The 23,261-nt window shown below is 36.6% G+C and overlaps 1 protein-coding gene and 1 pseudogene across 8 annotated transcripts in view; both read left to right on the top strand.

Annotated features, from left to right (window-relative positions):
- Positions 1–23,261, top strand: part of CACNA2D3 (calcium voltage-gated channel auxiliary subunit alpha2delta 3) — a 518,406-nt gene that overhangs the window by 184,812 nt on the left and 310,333 nt on the right. For 7 of the 8 annotated variants that reach the window (XM_032193911.1, XM_032193905.1, XM_032193903.1 and 4 more), the window contains one exon: positions 6,499–6,558. The exons of the other annotated variant lie outside the window; for it this stretch is intronic. In XM_032193911.1, coding sequence (XP_032049802.1) covers positions 6,499–6,558 — 60 coding nt within the window. The remainder of the gene's footprint in view (positions 1–6,498; positions 6,559–23,261) is intronic. 8 annotated transcript variants of the gene reach the window in all.
- On the top strand, positions 22,475–22,542 carry LOC116493266 (annotated as a pseudogene).

The following is a 23,261-nucleotide window of genomic DNA, read 5'->3' as shown; positions in this document are numbered from 1 at the left end:
CTAGTCCTAGAGCAGTCTGGTTTTGATATGACATTAATTGCAAGATTAATATTTGTCTTAAGCCACGAGAAGTAGGATCTCTTCTTATATCAAGATAACAGGCTTAATAATTTTCAATGTGTCTGAAGCACAGCAACAGCAATTTTAATGATAGAATTTTCTTCAAAGTACTTGTAATTGAGGAGAATAGAATAAGAAATAAAATCTGCTGCTGTGTTTTCTGAAAAGAAACCATTTTTCCCCTTCAAGATCCTGCCCTGATCTTGAGGGGTGTGTGGGGGGAAACAGCCAAATTTTAAGGATGTTCTTGGCCTGTCTAAAAATCCATGTGTTTCTGATGGTAGCAAATATTCCTCTAAAGTCAGCGTTGGCCTCTGATATCTACACTGCTTTTCTGGTTATGGCAAGCACATGCAAAGCTATTTGCAATGAAATAGTGAGACCGAGGCCTGTTTCCACATCATTGCATTCATCACCATGTTACATGATATTGTTTTCAAGCACAGAAAATAATAGGGAACTGATGGACACCATAAAATATTCTCTGTTGGTTTCTTTACCTTCTCTGCTAAATGAACTACAAAAGAAGCAAACCCCGAACTCTGGTTTCTGACTGCAGCAGAATTACCACCCATGCCAGAATATTACCTAAACACACTTCAAGCTAATAAATATTTTATTTTATTTTATTTTATTTTATTTTATTTTATTTTATTTTATTTTATTTTATTTTATTTTATTTTATTTTATTTTATTTTATTTTTTATTCTTTCATTTTCCCCCCGAAACAGCCCAAACTTTTCAGAAGTTTTCAAAGCATCTGTAGCCTCACAGGTTGCCTGAAAAGGAAATCCCTTTTTCACTCCTGAAATGAACCCCAATATTGGGAAGTCACAGGAAGATACGTGGATAATGTTTTTAAAGTTTGGTAATCTGTTACTGAGTGCTCCCACATGCACAACCTTGGCTTCTAACAAAGGAGCCAGTGAAGAAAATTACTCTGACTGAAAAGCAAGCTTTGGTTTCTCTCCCAAGACTCTACTCACCTGCTGAACTGTGCTGTAAATAGTTATCTGGCTGCACTTTAGGAAGTATTCTTGGCATGTTCACAGCTCAATTATTATAAACTTTGATCTGAATAAACTTTGATCTTAAATTTGATGGTCAAATCAATAACAAGGTTATTAAAATTACACCAAGTATTTCATCTGAAAAAGTGTAACTCTTGGTAGTTGTCAGTATTTTCCACTACAGAACATTTTCTGGTTTTGTTCTTTCAGTAATGTAATAATAAATAATTGCTGCAAATTGTTAAAGAAAGAACATCTTTCAAAGGACTAGTTTTCCTTCATTTTCCTACCTGCTGTCTTTATTTACAAATTTTGTTTGAATTTGATTGAGAAGCCCTTGTTACAATTTCATACAAAGAACACTGGGAGGCAGGTTTTTAAGCTTGCTTAAGTTCCCCTTTTTTTTTTTTTTTTTTCTGTATGCAGTTGTTTTTCATTATTAACTTTGCGTTGTATTCCTAGGATGCTCCTGGGATTAGACTTTGTGCCATTTTTTAATAAAGCTTTTAATTGTTTTTCATCTACAAACCACATCTCAAACCAACTGTGAAGAAGTATACAAGATTTGGGTGGGTGATGAATCTCCAACAGATCTAATGCCATGGGGAAAAGATGAAAGATTATAGTTTGGGTTGAGGCTTTTTTTTTTTTTTTTTTTCCCTGTTAGTTGTAATTGAATTTATTGAGATGCTAGAATAGAAGAGCTTCCTATGGGTTTGTCTACAAATTTTTTTTTTTTTTTTTGATGGTTATGTCCATCAGAGCAGGGCCAGAATCAGTGGCCCTTGACTGAACCTTGCCTGAAGTATCCTGGATGAAATTGTTATAGACCCAAAATGATGATTGTGCAATGCGTAGCACAGAGCAGATGTAACAACTCAAACTGGCAAGATTCACATAAAGTACTGAAAGAAATGTTGAGGCATAGTCTAGAGAGTTTGGCAATAATGTGCAAGTAGAAGGACAGCTGACATGGTGGCATTTTAACACACAGAACTGAAGCTGTGCTTCTTAGCTGCTTTGTTAGCAGTGAGGCTGGGATGGAACAAAGGAGCATCTACCATGGAGAGAGCAGAGCTTTCATTTTCTGTTACTTCATAGTGTTGTGTTTAGGTACATTCCAGTATAGCAGTTTTGGCTGTTTTGAAAAGAAATTTCATCACATTAGTGTTATGGAATATAAACTATTTATGTTATTGACAAATAATTATAACTAGAACCAGCTTGGTACCGATAAGCATCTTGCTAAGGCAGAGCAGTCTTCTGTTCTTTTCTGAAATTTGTAACTGTTTGGTTTTGAGAAGAGAGCAATTTCTAGTAGCATTTCTGGTTTTATGTGTGGCAATTGGTTTACCTTCAAAAAAAGAGAACAGAAACTATCAAATATAAATGTGTTTCTTCAAGATTTGATAACTGAAGAGAGAGAAGAATATAACATCAGGCAGCATTTATGGATATGGTTTAGTGACATTCTGTGGTTCAGGAACTCACAAACTGTTTCAGGCTCTGTTTTGCTTGTTAATTTATTTATTCTAACTGGAAATGTGATTCTAATGAAGGACAGTTAAAGAAAAATGAGCTGAAAGCCTTACAAGAAACATGGAAACAGTAGATATCTTCTCAGAAGCTAAAATTGATACCCTGTGCTTTATTTTCTTCTTGTTTTTCCTAAAAATTATTTTCCTCTGCATTTATTTTCACCTAACGTGAATGAGAGTTTATCTGGGAATATCAGTTTACTGAACTTAAAATATTTGTCAAAAAATTATCCTAATCTTAAGTGGCTTGGTGGATTTTTTTTTATGTTATTGAGAAGAAAAAAATATTTATTCTCTCAGCCTTCTCTACATTAACTGTGATACTACAAAAACATCCAACATTGGCTTTTGATTTTGGTGACTGTTTTGGTATTTCTTTTGAGGGTGTGAGATTTGTACCCTTCCCTGGTTCATGCCCTGTTTGTATCCATGCTTCATTTTGGTATGCTAACTAAGTCAGTTAATCTTTCTCAAATTTATGCATATTTAAAAAATTACAAGGCTTGGTTCCTTAACAAGGGGAGCTTCAGTTGAACTGCCATAGAATGTGGAAATTGTTCTTTATCCAAAGATTGTATGCTGCCCTGGACTTCTGTGTGCATGCATGTTGCGAACATGTAGAGCTAAATGCTCCTAAAAAAAAGTCTTAAAAGGTTTAACTCCAAAAATAGCTCATTGAGCATTGGTAATTCATTCCATGTAAAATATATAGATAACTCACAACTCCCTTCAGGATAACCACAGCTTGGTGAACATTTATTTGTTACAGCAATGATTTTAGAGTATGTTTACTCTAATGAAAATATATTGGCATTTGTATTAAGAGTGTCATTATAAAGTATTAAATTAGGATCACTAATCATGCAAAGTGTTGAGCAATCATTGCTAGATAACTGCTCAGTCATTAAAATATTTTAAAGGGTTATTGTTTCGTTGACCTCAAAAAAAAAAAAAAAAAAAAAAAAAAAAATTACAGTATGACATATTTTTCATGTTTCTGTCTCCAAGCTTTAACAAATTTCTTCCATCATGCTTCATCCCTTTGGGAACTTCTGCATGAAAAGAAAAAAAAAAGGCAAAATAGCCCCCTCCTCCTCCAAAAAAAAATTCATTCTGATATCATCTGTGTATATGCACTAATGTGTAATTTTGTGGACTTCAGCTTGTTAGTAGTTTACCTGTTCTGTAGCTGTCCTAGATTTCTCACAGTCTCCTTTCTGATGGTGCTGAGATAGTTAAAGCAAACCCTGTGACTAGGGACTATTACACAGAAAATGTAGTACCTGCTTGTGTTATCTACATTCAGTGTACCTAAATTTAATTTTTCCTATTAGATTTTTAAGGATGAAGCATTTGTGTCTGCTTCTCCCAGGAAATGTTTCTGTAGATCGCTTTTATGTTGTTCTGTTTCCTATAGAGAATATTGCATTGAAAGAGTGTTGAGACGTACATATAACTTCTTTTTTTTTTTTTTGAAAGAACAAATACAACTGACATTTTAATGAAAAATCAATATAGTATCAGTTCGTACTTTTCATTTCAGTGCTGCCCTCCTTACCAGATGTTTCTACTATTGCCCATCTTATGTTTCTCTAGCTATTTCTAACATGTAGGGATAAATGTTGGTTTAAATTTACCTCACTAAGGCAAAAATGTAATTGAAACACATAGGGATCAATGCAAACTTTATAAGAAACTATGAATTATTTTTCTAGCCCACTAGGTATTGATATCTCATGAAATACTATCATATTTTTTCTTCTGTTGACTAAGTGTTTCAGCACAGTAAGAAAAAACTTTTTTCCATGTATTCTTTTCTGTATTAAGTTTTTTTTTTGGCTCTTCTTTTTCCTCACTTTATTTATTTATTTATGTTTACGTTTCACTTGGAAATACTCATCAGTCATGATCTTTTGTATTACGTGTGCAGAGTAGTAATATGAGTATGGTTTTGATATAAAGGGGTACACATCTCCAGAAATGCATTGAATTAGAGTAGTTATATTACATTAAGTGCCTTCTTCATAATTAAGGAATGATGTTTACGTTTGTAAAACAGCATCAACAGGTCACTAACACACTGAAGATGGGCTTCAGAAATTATTCAGTTGTTTAATCCTCATGGTTCCCAGGCTTTCCTACCAAAATAGTTTGGACTTTTTTTTGATTCTAAATGAAAAAAAAAAAAAAAATTGCAAGTTGCATTTTTGCTACTATCCATACAGTACAGGAGCAGTTGAAACAATTCCATAGATTTTCACACTTTATTTAAAATATTTTCTCATGGCTTGCCTTCACGCAACCTGTCATGATGCTTTGCTTACTTTTAGCTGCCTGCAGGAAGGTGAGCTAGTATGCCTTTCCGTTCAGTTCTGGTTTGGCTTCCCTGGTATGGGAGTAAGGAATGAAGGAAAAGGTGGGACAGCCTTCCTGCTGGGAGCTGCTGAGCAGTGTGCTGCAGGAGCCCAGCAGAGGATGGAGGGTTTGCAAGCTGTATGATGAGACAGATGTGGGAGGAAAGGCTGTGGTGTGCTGCGGCTCTGCACACCCTGGAGAACACAAATGGAACCAATGAGGCTCTGCTTTAAACTCAGTTTTTTGTTGAACCATTTGTTCTGAATTGGCAACCAGAAATATTTTTCATAGTTTTCATTATAGTAAATTTTATAGCAATTGATAGGAATTCTGATTCCCTTTTGATTTATATCCGAAGACTTGATAAAGGTGTTGTCTTGAAACAGGAAGCAGAAGTGTGCACAGCTGTCCATTAAGTGTCATGAATGAGAGCCTTGAGTTCACTTGCTTTGCAATTAAAAAAAATAATAAATGAATATACATACCAGTATCCGATATACCAAAAAACAAAAACAAAAACAAACAAAAAAAAGAATAAGGATGGATCAAAATATTCTGTGACAGTTTATGCTCTGATTGATTTTGTGTTGTACATACATGAATGTCCAGTTAGTTTAAATAAAACACAGGAAGAGTTGCGTTTAGAGTTGAAATACTCAGAGCTGTAACAAACCCTATGTAAAACATCCTGGAAAGGATGTAATCTCTTTTCAGAAGAGAATGTCTGCGGCAAACCCCCATGTGAATTAGTTTTCAAGTAGCTGTGTCCTAGTATAAACCTCATTTTGTCCTTCAGATAATAGTAGTAAGGAATACAACAGAGAATTCTTAGCATAAGGAGGAAAAAGTACTACTGAATTACTGTCATTTGGTAAATATTACTTCCGTAATAGAAGACAGTTCTTGTTGTGTTTATACACCATGTTGAAGTAGTATGCACAACACTTTAAATCTGCTAGGTAAATGAACCTCACATCTGTTTTTCTAATCTTTTATATTTGATTTATTATTAAGAAATTCCATTTTATTTAAGTTGCTTTCAATCAAGAGCATTATTAGGAAATACTTCTCATTTTAATTTTAAGAAAGATTTGCAAAGGGAATCTATATGCAAAATGAAGTCCAGAGTGTTAAAGCCTCTTGACGTGATTTTGTGTTTTTTAAAAATCAGTGTCTGAGTGAGAGCTGCAGGATGCTGAGCACTTGTGATGGGGAAAAAATGAGCAAATGATCTGTATTTTTATCTTTATTAATTAGTAGTTGATCTCTTCTGAAAATTTTGTACCACCAAGCATGGATGCTGAGGATTTAAAAACTCTGATCCTTTTTTTTTAAAACTGTGTTTAGGTTATTTCTATTTATTTATTTTTCTGAATTAATGAAATATTATAGCAGATATCATGTGGAGATGATGAATTACACGGTTCTCAAACAATTATTTTCTTTTTGTAATACTGGAAGAAACTCCTGGATTTAACATACTATCTATTACTTCAAAAAATAAACTTTTTTTTTTTTTTTTTTTTTTTTCCCAGCGTCTTGTTGAAGCTGCAGAAGATGCTTACCTGAAACATGAGTTTGATGCTGATTTGCAGGTAACTGCTAATAATAGATTTCTTCAATATTTGTCATAAGAGTATGGATTTATACAATAGCTTAAGTGAAGAACTGCTGTGAGTAATAGAAGGATGCTGATTACAGAAGATGGAATTAATGAAGGCTGGCTCAGTATTTTGACAGGTTACACATTCAGGATGTGTGTGTTGAGAGACCTGGCAGGTGGATTTTACTCTTTTAGAGATTTCATTTAAATTCTTTGCGTGTCTGCCTAGGTCAAGATATTTAAACTCAGTAATTAGCAGCATGTTTCATTGTTACAGTGCACTGGCAAGGAATTGTTCAGTAGAAGAGTTGAATTTGCAGATGGGGTGGGACCCACGGGGATGGATTAGCATGACCTTGATTTGAGCAAATGGTTTGCCTTCGGATCTGTGTCTAAAGCAGACACTGTTCTCTTTTTTCTTTTCTCTTTTACCTAGAAGCCCTTAGAGCCAGACTATTAGTTGAAAATTAGTTAAAAATGTTTAAAAAGAAAATCTTTGCTTAAATAAAGGGTGTAGTTAAAAAACAGATTAATTTAAAAGAAGCAAGTGATCTAATCCCCATCTAATAATGGGAAATTTGACAGAAAGTGTTACTCAATAGTTAAATGTGTAACATCTTACCTTTGAATTCCTGTATCCTTGGTTACCTGAACACCATGTTAGGGGGAGTTTTATTTACTTTGACTTCAGCTATCTAGAATTAATTTTAAATCTTTCTGTGAATATTAGCCATGTGTCCATTTAAATTCTAAGCTTAAGCATTAAGGGAAACAGAGACATTTCCAGCAGGCTTTCCCATACATTCAGCTAAGGAATACGTAGAACTGTAAGTTTTGTTTTCAGAAGTTACCTTGGTTACTTCCAGTAATCACAAAACATTTTCCATTTTCTTGTAATGAAAAGTCAATACAAGTAACCAATTTCTGTTCAGGAAAAAAAGAAAAAGAAAAGGAAAAAGAAAAAAAAAAAGAGAAGGAAAAGGAAAAGGAAAAGGAAAAGGAAAAGGAAAAAAAAAAGAAAAAAGAGTGAACTTTTAAGAGATAAGGATAAAAAAAAATCAATTTAGCAGGTTGTGATGCTGAGCTCTGTCACTACAAGTTATAGTAAAGATAAAATGAGAGCATTGGAAGTGATTATTCATATTATTGTTGTGCTCAATGAATGCTGATTTCTGTATTCAAATGCTTTAGAGCTCTGCTACGTTCAAGCCTTTTAGAGGTGTGCTGTATTTTATTTTCTGAACTGTACCTTGAAGAAATAGGAGCTATTGTCTGGAAAAAAATCAGAAACACACTTTATAGATTTATTTATTTATTTATTTTATTTTTTTATTTTGAGATCTGTAGTAAGTGCTTCTTCTCTGCAGGGTAGTTCTCACTTTGATAAAGTCCTTCATTTGCTGAGGCTTTGAAGATATTAACACTTTCAGGAAGCCAAGTTAAAAGCCATTTTGTGTCAGCAGCATTAACAGGACAATCAAATCTTTGTGTAGAGCTCTGTTGTTTATTACTGTCATGGTCCATTAAAGCTAATCAATTGTTAATCTTGGTTTCACTGACCCCTTTGCAACCCTTTCTGGGTGATTGTTGTTCTTTATCAAAAATCTCATAATACCATCTGTTCAATATAAAATAATGGCCAGAATGATTTGATAGTGTACGTTGAAGTGGAGAGGGACAGAAGGCTTATATAAAATATAGTATATATAATTTTGCTATCGAAGAGGATTTTTTTGGTGTTTGTATTGCCTTGGCCAATGTGTAGAAGACAGGATTAAATATTTAGAATTAGTGTTATGTGATATAGTACCAGTCTGTGATCTGTGTGGACAGATATTCTGGAAATTCAGAAGACACCAAAAGAAAGTGTAGTTGTACCTTTTATTGGTCCAGCATCACCCCCTATGTCTTGAGAACAGAATAGATAATATTGTGTCAGTACACAAAAATGATAAAAGTGAGAAATAAATTATATTAATATTTTTATTGACTGCAAAAAATACCAACTTAAAGAAAATAACTGGAAAAAATATTTTTTAGACTGCTCATGTTCTCTTCAGCAATGCTGAAACTATATTATTTGCCTAGGCTAGACCTGGTCCCTTGTAGTTATTTTTCTCAGTAAGATTACTAGTTTTGTCTTTAGTTATTCTATAGGTATTCTAATCAATATACCGAAATACTGTATAATGATCTAAGCTATTTGGCTATTATATAGATTCCCTGGGCTGAATCTATTGGCACCACCAAACCCAGCCCTGTAGTTATAAATAAAACTCCCAGAGAATTGAAAGAAATAAATCAAAGTAGGTGATAGGATGTTTAACTCATCAGTGTTATATATTGAATGTTTGAGTAATGACCAAACTATGAACTGGTGAGAGCCGATGTCAAAGCATTAACCTGCAGTATCTGGGGTTGGGAAAATTGTTTCCTCTGCTAGTGATGAAAACTAAGAGCTGCAGCTATAGCAAGTTACGAGGAAATGACCTTTTAAGAGTTACTTATTTGAACCTTTAACCCTGTTCAGGGTTTTTTTTTACTGGTTTTTATGGTTTCAAATTATTCAGGGTTACTAAAGACTCTTCAAATAGATGTTAAGTGGAATAAATATGTTGAATAATGTATTTGCGGATATAAGATATATTACTATCTGTATTGGTATGCCAAGTTGTCTTGTTACAATATTTCCACAGATTTAAATGATCTCTCTTGCTTCATACAGGACACTGTGTCTGTGCTTGCCTTTGTGGAAAGTGGCGTAAAGTATGGTCCATTTGTCCTGAATCTTGCACCTTTAACATGATGAGAAAAGACGTATAGGGGCTAACTGCCAAGCACAGACCCAGAGAGAGTGCTGGAGGGTCAGAAAGAAGACCCTAGCAATTACAGGCCTGTCAGTCTCACGTCAGTGCCTGGTAAAATCATGGAGAAGATGGTTCTCGAACTTATTGAGGCGCACCTGGGGGACAAAGCAGTCATTGGTCCCAGCCAGCATGGGTTTGTGAAGGGTAGGTCCTGCCTAACTAACCTGATTTCCTTTTATGATAAGATCACCCGTATGGTGGACCAAGGGAAACCAGCTGATGTGATTTTTTTGGACTTCAGCAAGGCTTTTGACATGGTTTCCCATAGGATCCTACTGGACAAAATGTCCACCATACAGCTAAATAAAAACATCATACGATGGGTGAGCAATTGGCTAACGGGCAGGGCCCAAAGGGTTATGGTAAATGGGGCTGCGTCAGGCTGGCGGGCGGTCACCAGTGGGGTCCCTCAAGGCTCCATTTTAGGGCCGGTACTTTTCAATATTTTTATAAACGATCTGGATGTAGGAATAGAAGGTATTTTGAGCAAGTTTGCTGATGACACCAAACTTGGAGGAGTTGTGGACTCGAATGAGGGTGGAAAGGCCTTGCAGAGGGATCTGGATAGGTTGGAGAGCTGGGCGATCACCAACCGCATGAAGTTCAATAAGAGCAAGTGCCGGGTCCTGCACCTGGGACGGGGAAACCCTGGCTGCACGTACAGACTGGGTGATGAGACACTGGAGAGCAGCCTAGAAGAGAGGGATCTGGGGGTCGTGGTAGACAGCAAGATGAATATGAGCCAGCAGTGTGCCCTGGCAGCCAGGAGGGCCAACCGTGTCCTGGGGTGCATCAAGCACAGCATCGCTAGTAGGTCAAAGGAGGTGATTGTCCCACTCTACTCTGTGCTGTGCGGCCTCACCTCGAGTACTGTGTGCAGTTCTGGGCACCACAGTATAAAAAGGACATGAAACTGTTGGAGAGTGTCCAGAGGAGGGCCACGAAGATGGTGAAAGGCCTGGAGGGGAAGACGTACGAAGAACGGCTGAGGTCACTGGGCCTGTTCAGCCTGGAGAAGAGGAGGCTGAGGGGAGACCTCATCACAGTCTACAACATCCTCGTAAGGGGGTGTTGAGAGGCAGGAGACCTTTTCTCCATTAACACCAGTGACAGCACCGGCGAGAACGGGGTTAAGCTGAAGCAGGGGAAATTAAGGCTTGACATCAGGAGGGGGTTCTTCACAGAGAGGGTGGTTGCACACTGGAACAGGCTCCCCAGGGAAGTGGTCACTGCACCGAGCCTGTCTGAATTTAAGAAGAGATTGGACTGTGCACTTAGTCACATGGTCTGAACTTTTGGGTAGACCTGTGCGGTGTCAAGAGTTGGACTTGATGATCCTTAAGGGTCCCTTCCAACTCAGGATATTCTATGATTCTATGAAGTTTGGAATTGATTCTATAGCACGCTTTAGTTTTGTTGACACATTGTATGTCTGAAAAATATTTGGGGGGGGGGGGGGAAAAAGAGAATATTATCCTTTTCTTGAGGGGGGATGATCTGTTAGAAAGAATTTTCAGTTTATTATTATTAACTGAAATTTGACTTCTTGATCATTTACTTGCCTTGTGTTTGGGTAAACACTGCTGAAGATGTAAACTGCCTTGTCATAATTCAGTGGAACACCATGGTGAAGCTGGTGTTCAGACCTAAGGAAGAGTCTTTGAAGGGGAATACTCTTCCCCAGAACTGTCATGTACACAGGAACTTGTATATGCAGCTGATACAACTGCACACATTTACAGGCTTTGTCCTCCTACCACATTTTCTCAAACATAAAAATATAAAAATATATAAAAATAAAATGTTTGGTTATGACTTTTGGTTCACTTGCTGGATGGTTTCAGTATACACGCTTGATATTCATCTTAGCATTTTAGAGAAGTCTGAATGTTTATTGTCTCAGTAACTTTGAATGAGGCACAGAACTAGATTTACACTCTAGTGGTATTAATACTTTTCTGCCTGTTAGAACTATGCCCACAAGCCTGAATCAGCACTTGAAGTGTTCTGAGCATCCACAATCGAAAGGGAAGCCTGATGGATTCATGCACTTAAAACCAATGACTTAAGTGACTTTTTTAAAATTGTGTTTAAAATAGCAGTGGAACATCTGATGTTTGATGTGTTTCACAGATTATATGTCTAAGCTGCTTACTTTCTAAATCTGAAATCAATCTATCTAATCTCCAAACCTGGAAACCTAATGTGAGATCTGACAGCCTAACTTTTTCTAGTGCTTCCTTTTTAATGCTTTGCAGACTACATTGCTCTCAGCTATATTGTTATGGGGCGTGGATAGCGTAACTTTAGCTAATAAGAAGGTGTGAAGAAGATATCCTTAACTATCAATGGTTAACTTTTCATGGTCCTGAGGAACTCTTGCAGGGGTAGCTTTAATGCCTGGAAACATTACAGTTGGTTCAGCTGTAAAATCTGCCTCTGGAACTCTTCAGACCCAAGGTGCATCACACAGGACCTACTCTCCAGGGGTTCATCTTTGTGTTCCTCTAACACTTGTGATTATGTGACTTGTTCTTCTGTAAGGTTATACACGTCTAGCCAAAGGCATAATTTGGTTACAGCTATGATGCAGGGATGCTGCCAAGACCTGCAGAAGTTTTGTTGTTACTGTGTTTCATGAATAGTTCAAAGTTTTCTGTACTCATCAAAAGGCAAGGGAGATCAAGGAAAGACAGTAAATGCAGAGTTCAGAATGTGATTAAAAACCAGCAAAACCCTGAACTCTTAAGAGAGAAAAAAAGCCCAGAACTCTTAAGAGAGCCCTCAAACTGCTGCAGTTTGAGGGCTTAAAATACAGGAAAAGTGGAATAAAAGTATGAGCATCTAGTGTCAGTGAACTAAAAGGCATAAGAGGATGCTGTTAAATGATAAAAATAATTGTTTAGTGTCCTTGTTCGGTTTTAGTGTTTCCTTTAAGTAATATATATATATATATATATATATATTTTTTTTTTTTCCAGAAAATGCTTCTATACTTCTTTCTGAAAGGAAAACAGCAATAACAAAATTTTTTTTGCTCTTAGTAGTTTCTTAGTTCAGTTTTACTCATGTTGATTTCTGTGAGCTGAAAGTGACTTCTCAACTGCTCTAATAGTGGAAGTGCCACAAACTGTCTTGCAGATCCGCAGCTGTAAGGACAAGCTGTTGCAGTGGAGAGCACTTCATCTTGTCTCCTCTTTGCTCTTTACTTCTTAAAGTTGGGAAGGGAAAAGAAGAAAAGCTAAATGCCTATGGAGCTATGAAGATATTGGTGAATTTTGGATGTTACTGGTTAAAGATAGTGATATGGTTTAGTGGAGGACTTGTTAGTGTTAGGTCAGAGGTTGGACTCGGTGATCTTGGAGGTCTCTTCCAACCTAGATGATTCTGTGATTCTGTGAAAGATTCTCTAGAATTGATGCACACAAAGTAGTAACCTCCTGAGGAAAGTTACACCAGTTCAATCTCACTCATTAAATACAAATGTAGTACTTTTGCCTGTTGATGTCTGCTTTACATTATTACAGAAAGCTGAACCATACAATTCCCAAAGAATAGTATGACTGAGCAGTTCCTTTAGTCTCCCCGACATTGTTCCTTTTGTATTTATTTGTCCCTTTACTATGTTTGCTTTCTACCAGAAATGAGAAGGAAATAGCTTTCTCATCCCCAGAGCATTTTCAAAATTTCAACTTCTCCACTTAAACACTGAGCTGTCACAAAGCTTTTTCTGAGCAACAGAAACCTTTGTTTCAGAACAGCTTGTAAGTAGGGCACTCGGTGAGGATACTGGGCCTGTTCAAGCTGCTTCTTTAGTGAACATTAAATTATATGTATGATGTGAAACAATTGCAACAGAAGATTGTGAGACACTCTGCTAAGAAAAAAAAATGATGGATAGGGCTGTTGCTTTGGCTCTGAGTCTCTCTTCTGCTTGGTTCAGGATGTGGATCTGTGCTGCAGCATAAGTCTTTTCCCCTCTGGTGCAATTCTGCAAAAGAGAAATTTATTTTCCAAAACCAGGAAGAATCACACATCAGAACTAACAGCAATAACAAGATTGAACAGAAAGTATTACACACATATAATACATATACACAGATCTTCCTTTCCCATGCTCAAATTGTTAAGTGTTTCCAGGTTGCTTTTTTATGCTTTTTGTAAGCATCTATAAGAGTTAGAGATATGTTTAAGAGAAATAAAAGCTGAAATTCTTGCATGTTCGCATAAATTCACAGGTTGAGGTTAGAAGCAAAACAGAAGTTTTCATTATATAGTGATAATAATAATAATAATAGTGATAAACTCAGTGTTTGCAGCACTGAATGCTCTTTGATGTTTTTTTGCAAGGCAATTCTCTTATTCCAATAGAGCAATAAGTCAGTATTGTACATGTGATAGGATAACGAGGTACCAGAAACAGTCAGTCAAATTAAACAGATATGTTCACTTTCAAGGAGTGTGAAAATAAAAATAAATAAATAAATAAATAATAAAAAAGACAGGAAATGAACTTTTAGCAGAAAATCAAAGACAATACTTTATGCTGCAGTTTTAACATGGTGATATCAGCCTTAAAATCGTGTTGAATTTTGTCATATCAAGCTGGGAGAAAGCACATGAGATCTTTGCTTGTGGCCTCAAAAAGTTTCCTCTTTCAACACACCCAACATTCCTTCCCCAAATACTCAAACCAGAACAGCTTCTGCCAGTGTGATTGCCTTTCCATAGGGTGAAAATAGCACGGGATCTCTGCAGGCCACAGCTTGCAGCTGAGAAGGCAGCAACTGTCCCTGCATTTCAAGGCAGGCTGCCATTTGGGAAGCGGAGCATCCGCCCGGCTCCAGCTCTGTGGATCTGGGTGGCCCACGGTAGAAGGAGCAGAAAGCTGAAGGGAAACAAGAGGAAAGTGTGGCTTGGGAGAGGAAGACTGGGGAGGGTGCAGAAGAAAGCATCAGTGGGGTATAAGAGGTAGGTGTCACAAGACTGTAAAGTGCCAGAAAGAGAGATGGAAAAGGAGAAACAAGTAAGTAACGTATAAAGGCAAAACTGTGAAGTGTTAATTGCTTTGTGGTTTAAGAGTGCTAACAGTAATCTTTTTGTAAGCCTCTCAAAAGCCATTACCTTAGCTTACAGTAAGGCTAAAATGGAGAAACCATTTTCAGCTTTTTTTTTTTTAAACAAAACTTTTTTTCACCCTCTTCAGTGTCAGGCTATGCAATTATGTAAACAGTAATAAGCTGTCTGACATAAGCTTTGTTATAAAACAAAAGAAACCCTCAGAGTGAGTGGGTAAGGTCCAAATATGCATAAAAAATGGGTTTCAGAGAACTTTGGCAGAATGAGTATGCATAGGAAGTAAGGGAGGAACGCTGCATAGCAATAAGGGAAAATATCCTAATGTTCTTGAAAAACATATGCTCCTTGAGATTTCCATAAACCTCTGAGAAACTTGTTATCGTTGTCGGAGCAGACAGAGATTGTATGTTTAAAAACAGCTCTCTAGTTTATGGGACTATCAATGTAATAATTGATAATAATAATAATTATCAATTATTACATTGATAGTCCCATAAGTTAGTTACATAAGTCCCATAAGATAGTCCCATAAGATAGTTACATTGATTACATATTATCCAATTATTACAAATCAGGAAAGCAAATAAAGAGCCAGAGGAAAGCAGAAATGACCATGTGAGATGAAATTAGGCTCACCAATACTTAGCATCTGTCGTAGTGGTGATAGCAAGCAGAAATTTGGAATCAGATGTTTTCAGTGAGCAGTTGTTTGAATTAGTTGTCAAGACTTGCACCCTAGAAACTGGATTGAATTAGTGAGCATCTTTCCCTTAGGAAAAAAGAGAGATCATCACCTGAAAAAGCTTTATAACTAGCTTTTAACTTTTTGCTGCAGAAAGCGCCAGCTGCTCCTCAGTATGATCTGCGAGTCCTGTATTCCTGGGCTGGCCGGCAGACCTGCCCTCAGTGCTGGGCATCTACCCGAGGGCAGCCTGGGATGCTGCTGGGCTCCTGCTGCTCCTTGGGTGGTGGTTCTGGGGATTTTGATCCTGTCAAGGTTCAGAAATGCTTCTCTGGCTTGGCTTTCCTTTATCTGTGGCTATTCATTTTGTATCAAGCAATACAAGGAGGAGGTGATGTACAGAGTGTGGTGGGTTTTTTCTTCCTTTTTTTTTTTTTTTTTTAAATTTGTTGAGACTTCCATATAGAAGATGCACAGCACAATCTATCATCAACAAAGCCGTGTATGTGATATGTGCTTTGGCAGAACTGCATCCTTTCTGTGCTGTCTGGAAAGCATATTTTAAAAAATATATTTGAAACATGCTTAATTCTGTACGTCTTGTATTATTTTGCATGTACACTTTGATTCTGATATGTTGAAAGGGTGAGATGCTAAGATGCTTAGAGGAGCAGGCAGTGCTAGAGTTAATGTTTTTATTTATAAGGCTCATTGGTCAGTGATACTGAGCTCTCCTCCAGGAAAAAAAGATCTTCAATTCACTCTTGCAAAATTCAATGCCCTATTGTTCTCACTTTTCTGAAGTCACTGTTTATAACATTGCTCTCTTTTCCCCTCTGAGGAATAATATAATTTATTGGAGCAGTTCATTCATAGACTATGTGATATCTATCTTCTGGGACAGAGATACCTTTTGCATGATGTACATACTGTTAGCTTCAAACTCTTCCTGTTTGCTTTATGTGAAAGGGTTTGTAATCAGGAATATTTATGCATTCTGCTACTCAATTGTGCTGTGCTTGCTGTTTTCTGCTCTTCATAGAAAATTATTTTTTTTTTATTTTTTTTTTTTGGCTCACACCTACCTGAAAAGCAAAAGATTTTAGAATATTACCCTATGGATTTATGATTACCAGGCAGATAGCCAGTAATAAGCGGTGATATCTGATACTACAGCCCAGACATACTCTGCTATTTTCCACCTTTTTTCTATTATCTTTAAGTTTAATAAACTATAAATGAGAGAAATAAATGGCAGACCATCTTTTTCTTTTTTATTTTTTTTTTTATATATATTTTTTTGAGGTGCTTGGTGATGAGATTAAGTTAAAGGTCGTATCTTCTTCTAACATGGTATTTAGGAATAGGCAAATTATTGAAAAGGGTGGAAGTAATATAGTGTTGTTATTATTATTATTTGTGGGATAACAGCTTTTTCGCTAGACAACAATCATTTTCAATGGAAATAACAGTATTATAGATAAAAATATAATGAATATATATGAGAAAGGCAAGTCACTAAGCAGTTCATAGCTGAAGGTGAGGTCACATTTCTGGCTTGTATTGTATGAAAGTGAGTAAATCTTAGAAGATCATAGCAGAAATATTTCCAGGGTATTATAGATACTGCTTATTGTAAGGGGGGGGAGAGGGGGAGGGGAGGAGGGAGAGGAGTATTTTCTTGGTTTTGGCTTATAAGATATTGAGAGAAAACTGGCTACATTTGTGCCTTAACATTTCAATTGCATGTATTGTTTCTTTGTTTCTGGATCTCCCTTAATTGCTGACTACAAAATTAAAATACCAAGCTCATTATTTCAATCTTAATATACAACTTGCTTTAGACTTGTGCTTTGTCTATAATTGTAGTGTCTGTGTGTTGAGCTTCATTAACTTGAAACAGAAGGAGCCTCTGCTTTTGTGTTGAAGTTAATTAAAGCGGGTAATGATTATTGTCTGAAAATTTTCTGGGTTCAAGTAGGTTATTTGGCCTCTACCTCTATTTTCATGCATCATTTCATTGATCATGTCAATGATTATGTCAATTGATCATGTCAATTCATAATTAATGGGATTTGTATGAATTCAGTGAGATATTATTTTTTTATCATAAAAATATACTTGCATATTTGTTTAATGGTTGCTTGAAAGCTCTTGTTTGTGAAGTAGTCACTGATGACTTTTAAACTCAGATTTTGTGAAAATTATTTGCAAAAGTAAAAAAAAAAAATTATATTTGCATGAATAATGAGTGATAGCACAAAACAGAATAGGCAGAGCAATGCCAAGGGTCACAATTAAGGGCTGTCAGGTCTTTTTAATATAAAAATGAAGAATTCAAAATATGATAACTCTCTGCTAATGTGTAAAACTTTGAAGTGCAGTCTCCTAATCTGTGCTTTACATTCTAGTGCAGTTTTGACCATGACAGTAGTATTAAATAATTAGGCATATAAATGGATAGTAGGTTAGTATTTGTTTTAATTATTTTGTTCAAAGCTCTTCATTTCAACCTTATGTATACCATTTGATGTGCAAATCTTTATCACTAGTTTTGTTGCTCATTTTGTAGAAGTCATGTTTAAAAAACAAACAAACTAACTAAACAAAAAACAAACAAACAAACAAAAACCCAAAACCAACCAACCAAACAAAAAACAGAGAGAATTTATGGGATACGATTTCTTTCATTTGTTGTCTTATCCCGTCTCTTCAGACTGAAGTGCAGTTCTACTTTTGACTGACCAAGCATTTCTGCAGTGCAAATCCTCCCTTATGTCTGTTTGATGCTGTCATTAGCTTCCCCTGTGCCTGCCTGACTCCTCACCCTAGGTTCTCAACACTGTTTTCCAGATCAGCCCTGGTGCTCCCTTGCAAATTCAGTGAGTGGGGCACCTCATCCAGAGTGCAAGTGAGCTCCAGAAGGACAGTATAAAACCTGTGATTTTTATTTGAATTGGACTTTATAGTGCCATAAGCAGTGACATCATTTTATATACACGCAAATATATAATGATGAACACAGCAAATGCAATCTTGGATGTTGGCTGGAAAATGTGTGTTCCGGGCCCAGATTTAATAGGAACTTTTGTTTTCCATTCTTGGAGTATAAAAAGAAACATTTTTGTCTATTTCGACTTCTGCATTAATAAAATGAGGTCAGGAAATCTGTTAGAGTTTATCTTTAAAAATGTTTTCAACCCAGTCACGTTGTTTTAAAAATCATTTCCGTTTGTTATCTGCACAGTAGATTGTGTTTCCTCATGACTGATTCTCTGAAGGAAAGCATTAACAGATTCCTGTAATTGATTATACTTTAATGATACATAATGGCAAGTTCTGTTTTCCATTACTGTTACCCTACATGCTGAACTGTAACAGTCCTGATACTAGAATGTATATTGATACATGATTGATTTAGTAACATTTTACCAATTGAACTGCCTTACATTAACTAAAAACATCTCTGCGTCTTCAACAAAAGTGGTCATTCACACATCAGGGCAGCTATTGTACATGACTCTGCAGATGGTCAGTTCCTCCATCAAGGGGAGTTGGCAAAAGACACAATGCGTCTGGTGCAGATATTGTTTTTAGGTTTCACAGGCAAATACTGATGGGAATTGGCTGTTCTTACATTTTTGGTGATTCACTTTAATTGCTTTTTCATTTTGATTGTGCTTTTTCACCATAATGATCCTCTGCTGCTCTTTCCTCTATTCCCCGTCCCCCAAATCACTGATGGCAAATAAGGTGATTGGTGGTGTCAGTGGTACTTATCTTTGTGCTAGGTATTACATAATTATTTATTGATATCTCCTGTCCATCTGTGTAAATCTCTCGGCCTACTGTCCACCTGTGTAAATCTCTTGCCTCTTGTTTAGACTGAAAACTCCACAGCAGGGATCACTTTGCATGCATGCATGTTCCTGTGTGCATTTGCAATAGCAGTGAGCACATTGGAGCCCCGTTCCATGACTCCAGCCCCTACATGCTCTTTACTTACACAAGGAATGCAATTCAGTTGCCGCTTAACTCTTAGATGTACTACCCATCCTAATCAGAAGTTCACAGGGAAGGATGGATGAGCTATGTAGCATGTATAGCTGCCACGCATGGGAAAACATACAGTACGAATTTAAACTTCGAGTTTTGCCAGTGTGTCAAAAAGGCATACAGATGTTGTCTTCTGAATACTCAAGGGACAAATAAAGAAAGCTTAATAGCTAGGACATAATGGTGTAAAATTGGTGATGTATGTTAGAAGCAGATGATGTACTGACTAAGGCTTCACAATTGTCTATATTTAAAACTATTTACTGAGAGTTGGGATGCACCTAAAGTGTACAGATTTGGACTCTGTTACTGAAATGACAGAATATGGGATAAGGGTTGCACCCTCCATACCTTTTTCAGAATTATTTCCTTATTTTCCAGGGATTAATGTTTAGGCTTTCACATTATCAACCATAATAACCCAGAGAACTTTCTCAACCAAAAGTTTTTTTTTTTTTTTTTTTTTTTTTGGGGGGGGGGGGGAGGGGGGAGGGGGCAACTGAAGGGGATGAAGGGTAAGGATAGGAGTAGGGGTGGGGGAAGCTGTTTGAACTTGGTAAAAATCAATATTTGGCAGAATCAGGGTCCTTACTTAAATTCTGCAGTAATAGTGCATTTCAGTTTTAAAAGTGAAAATAACCTCTGAGTTTTGCAAATTGAACTTTAAAATAAGAAATTACCACGACATACAGATTTTTATATTTTATTCTGTGTTGCAGCCTAGCCTTTTTTAATGCCTTAGATTGTTGTTATTTATATCTGCATTAACATAGAACTCTTGAATTCTGTTAACTATAAGTTAATTATAAATATTTAATGGCATTGTGTATAACATTGATTGTAATTGAGATCTTCCTGACATGCAGTTCTGAACTGCTGATGGTAACAGTACTTGCAACATTTGCTTTCATTGTCATCCTAGTTGTAAACAGTAATATCCATTAATAGGTACTCATGATTGTGTAGTTGTGTTGTGCAGTGATTACTAGAGAATTTAATTTTACTATCAGAGAACAGCTTCAAAAAGGTAGGCACTGCAAATACAAAGCAGATTAGGTTGCTCAAATGTACTTTTCAGTGGTGATATTTTTAAAATCAGGAATGTCTGTAGTATCTACCATTCGTTTTGGAATATAAATAGACAATTTATTTTCCTGTTTGTTTGCTGTTCAAGCGGAACAATTGCTGTACTGTGAAGTAAAATTTCTGCTCTAGTGCTATGTATTCTTAGCCCTGTCCCATATCCCAAAAGCAACCTCTGCACATTTCTTTAATTTAAAAAGCATAAGTTCCTTCGTAATTAGTTACATGCAGACTCTGCTAGATTTTTTCCAACTGCAAAACGATTAATAATATATAACTAAAACTGAACCTGGATCAAGAACTCATCAAGTATCCCTAATACTGTATAATACTGTACTCTTTCCTCAGCAAGCAAAGTAATGTTGCTCCAGCAGAGGTGAAGAACTCATGATATCTGTTCCTGCAAACATACTGTCGCTGTCTCATGAAGAATTTCCAAAATTCCTAATTGGGGAAATTTTTCCAATATTTTCACAATAAAAATATGCCATTCATGAAAAAAATATAAGTTAACTTTGAAAAATGCCACCAAAAATATATTCGATGTATGAAAGCTCTGTGTTAATATTCTTTATAGTTAAAGGTGCTAACTGGATACATGCATACAGAAAGAATAGATCGCTATTAGTCAATAGCTGCACTAAATATTTTGTTAGAGACTGTGCAATTTCTCCTTGCCCGATTTAAAAATAAACAAACAAACAAAAAACAACAACAACAAAACATTTCCAATCTACTTGCTTCTAGGCTAAGTTGCTAACAAAGTGCAGATAAACAGAGAATAGTACCTCTTTATTGATTCCTTCACATGTTAAATTTTTTTTTATATATATATATTTTTACTCCTAGGTTTTGCTAGCAAGATACTCACCAGATACTCGATTATAGTCCAGACGAGTGTAATGAATACTGTAGAAAAGCAGGTCTGGAATATATCCCAGCCGTTCAATGGGAATAAGTATCATAACACTGCAAGCCACTAGATGCCACTCTTGTTTCATCCCAGTACAAGTCTGAGAGTATTTATGATTGTTTAAAAAACCCAACTATGCCCTCCCACCACCCAAAAAAAACCTTTAAAGATGTTCCTTTAGCATTTCAGCTATGTCACTTTTTTTTTCAATTAAAGTTACAATATGACCCTATTGTTTATAGTATTGCTTCCCTCTTCAGTAATGTTATGTTTGTTTATAAATATCTCAAAGTTATCTCTAGACAATTTCTTGCTGCAGACCACTTGCATAGCTGTTTTGCTATGTCTCATTTTTCTATTTGGGTGGAATTTGCAAACTTTGGGCATGTGTACTCGTCTGGTTTTTAGATTGATTTCACGGGCACTTATCATGCAAGAAGCTCTAAATGGAGTTTTTAAAATTCTACCAAGTACTTAGTCTTTGCATTGTTATTTTTTTTCTCTGCTAGATACAGTAGGAAGGTCTTGAACTTCTTGCATGTTCAGATTTTACCATTGGCAACCTCTGCGCTATGGTTGGCACAATGTTTCCATGTAAGATGCCTGGTTGTATATTTCTGTCTCTTAATTTAAATCTTGCAGTTGTTTCTTAGCCAGGTAGTTGAAGAAGAATAGGTGTATAAATGCTCAAGGTATTTGAGACAATACAGGAAAAGCTCTTTAAATAAATAAATAAATCCCTGCAACATATAATTCTAATGTTTTCTCTGCACAAGACATAATGCAGACCTAGGCCTCAGTATAGTTCAATTGAATTTTTTGAATTTTGTTTAATCTCATAAAAGAAGTTGAAACCCAAATGGAGACACAGTTAAAATACTAAGTTTTTCTTCCAGTACCCCCTGTCTTAAAGGACAATACAATAGAGATCTGAATATTTGTATAAGAATTACTTCTTTTTGCATCTTGGAAAATATGTGGAATATAGTGGTCAGTTGTTTCCAGATAAACATTTTCTTATTAATTTCTTTTAAAATTATCACTCAAATTTAGTAAGTAAATTTGTCTCACAAACTTGCTTGTTTCACGAGAAAAGGAAAAGCAAACAATTTGTTATAAAGTGAGTAACATTGGACAAATACACCCTCAAATGTTGAAAAGCTTGGAGGTGAAAATAAATATCCTCTTTCATAGGTAAGACTAAATTTTTTCTCTTTTGTGTGAATATGTGCTCGCTTCGGCAGCACATATACTAAAATTGGAACGATACAGGGAAGATTAGCATGGCCCCTGCGCTTTCTTTTATTTGCAGGGACAAAATTAGGAAGGCCAAAGCTCATCTGGAGCTCAATCTGGCTACTGCCGTTAAAGATAACAAAAAACGTTTTTATAAATACATCAACACAAAAAGGAGGACTAAGGAGAATCTCCATCCTTTACTGGATGCGGGGGGAAACTTAGTTACAAGAGATGAGGAAAAGGCGGAGGTGCTTAATGCCTTCTTTGCCTCAGTCTTTAGCGGCAAGAGCAGTTGTTCTCTGGATACCCAGTACCCTGAGCTGATGGAAGGGGATGGGGAGCAGGATGTGGCCCTCACTATCCACGAAGAACTGGTTGGTGACCTGGTACAGCACTTGGATGTGCACAAGTCGATGGGGCCAGATGGGATCCACCCAAGGGTACTGAGAGAACTGGCAGAGGAGCTGGCCAAGCCACTATCCATCATTTATCAGCAGTCCTGGCTATCAGGGGAGGTCCCAGTCGATTGGCAGCTAGCAAATGTGACGCCCATCTACAAGAAGGGCCGGAGGGCAGACCCGGGAAACCACAGGCCTGTCAGTTTGACCTCAGTACCAGGGAAGCTCATGGAGCAGATCCTCTTGAGAGTCATCACACAGCACTTGCAGGGCCAGCAGGCGATCAGGCCCAGTCAGCATGGGTTTATGAAAGGCAGGTCCTGCTTGACGAACCTGATCTCCTTCTATGACAAAGTGACGCGCTGGGTGGATGAGGGA

The sequence above is a fragment of the Aythya fuligula genome, chromosome 10 (genome assembly GCF_009819795.1).
Source record: "Aythya fuligula isolate bAytFul2 chromosome 10, bAytFul2.pri, whole genome shotgun sequence".
Classification (NCBI taxonomy): Eukaryota; Metazoa; Chordata; class Aves; order Anseriformes; family Anatidae; genus Aythya; species Aythya fuligula.
The sequence above is the reverse complement of the archived record's forward strand: the minus strand, read 5'-3'. Positions and strand labels throughout refer to the sequence as shown.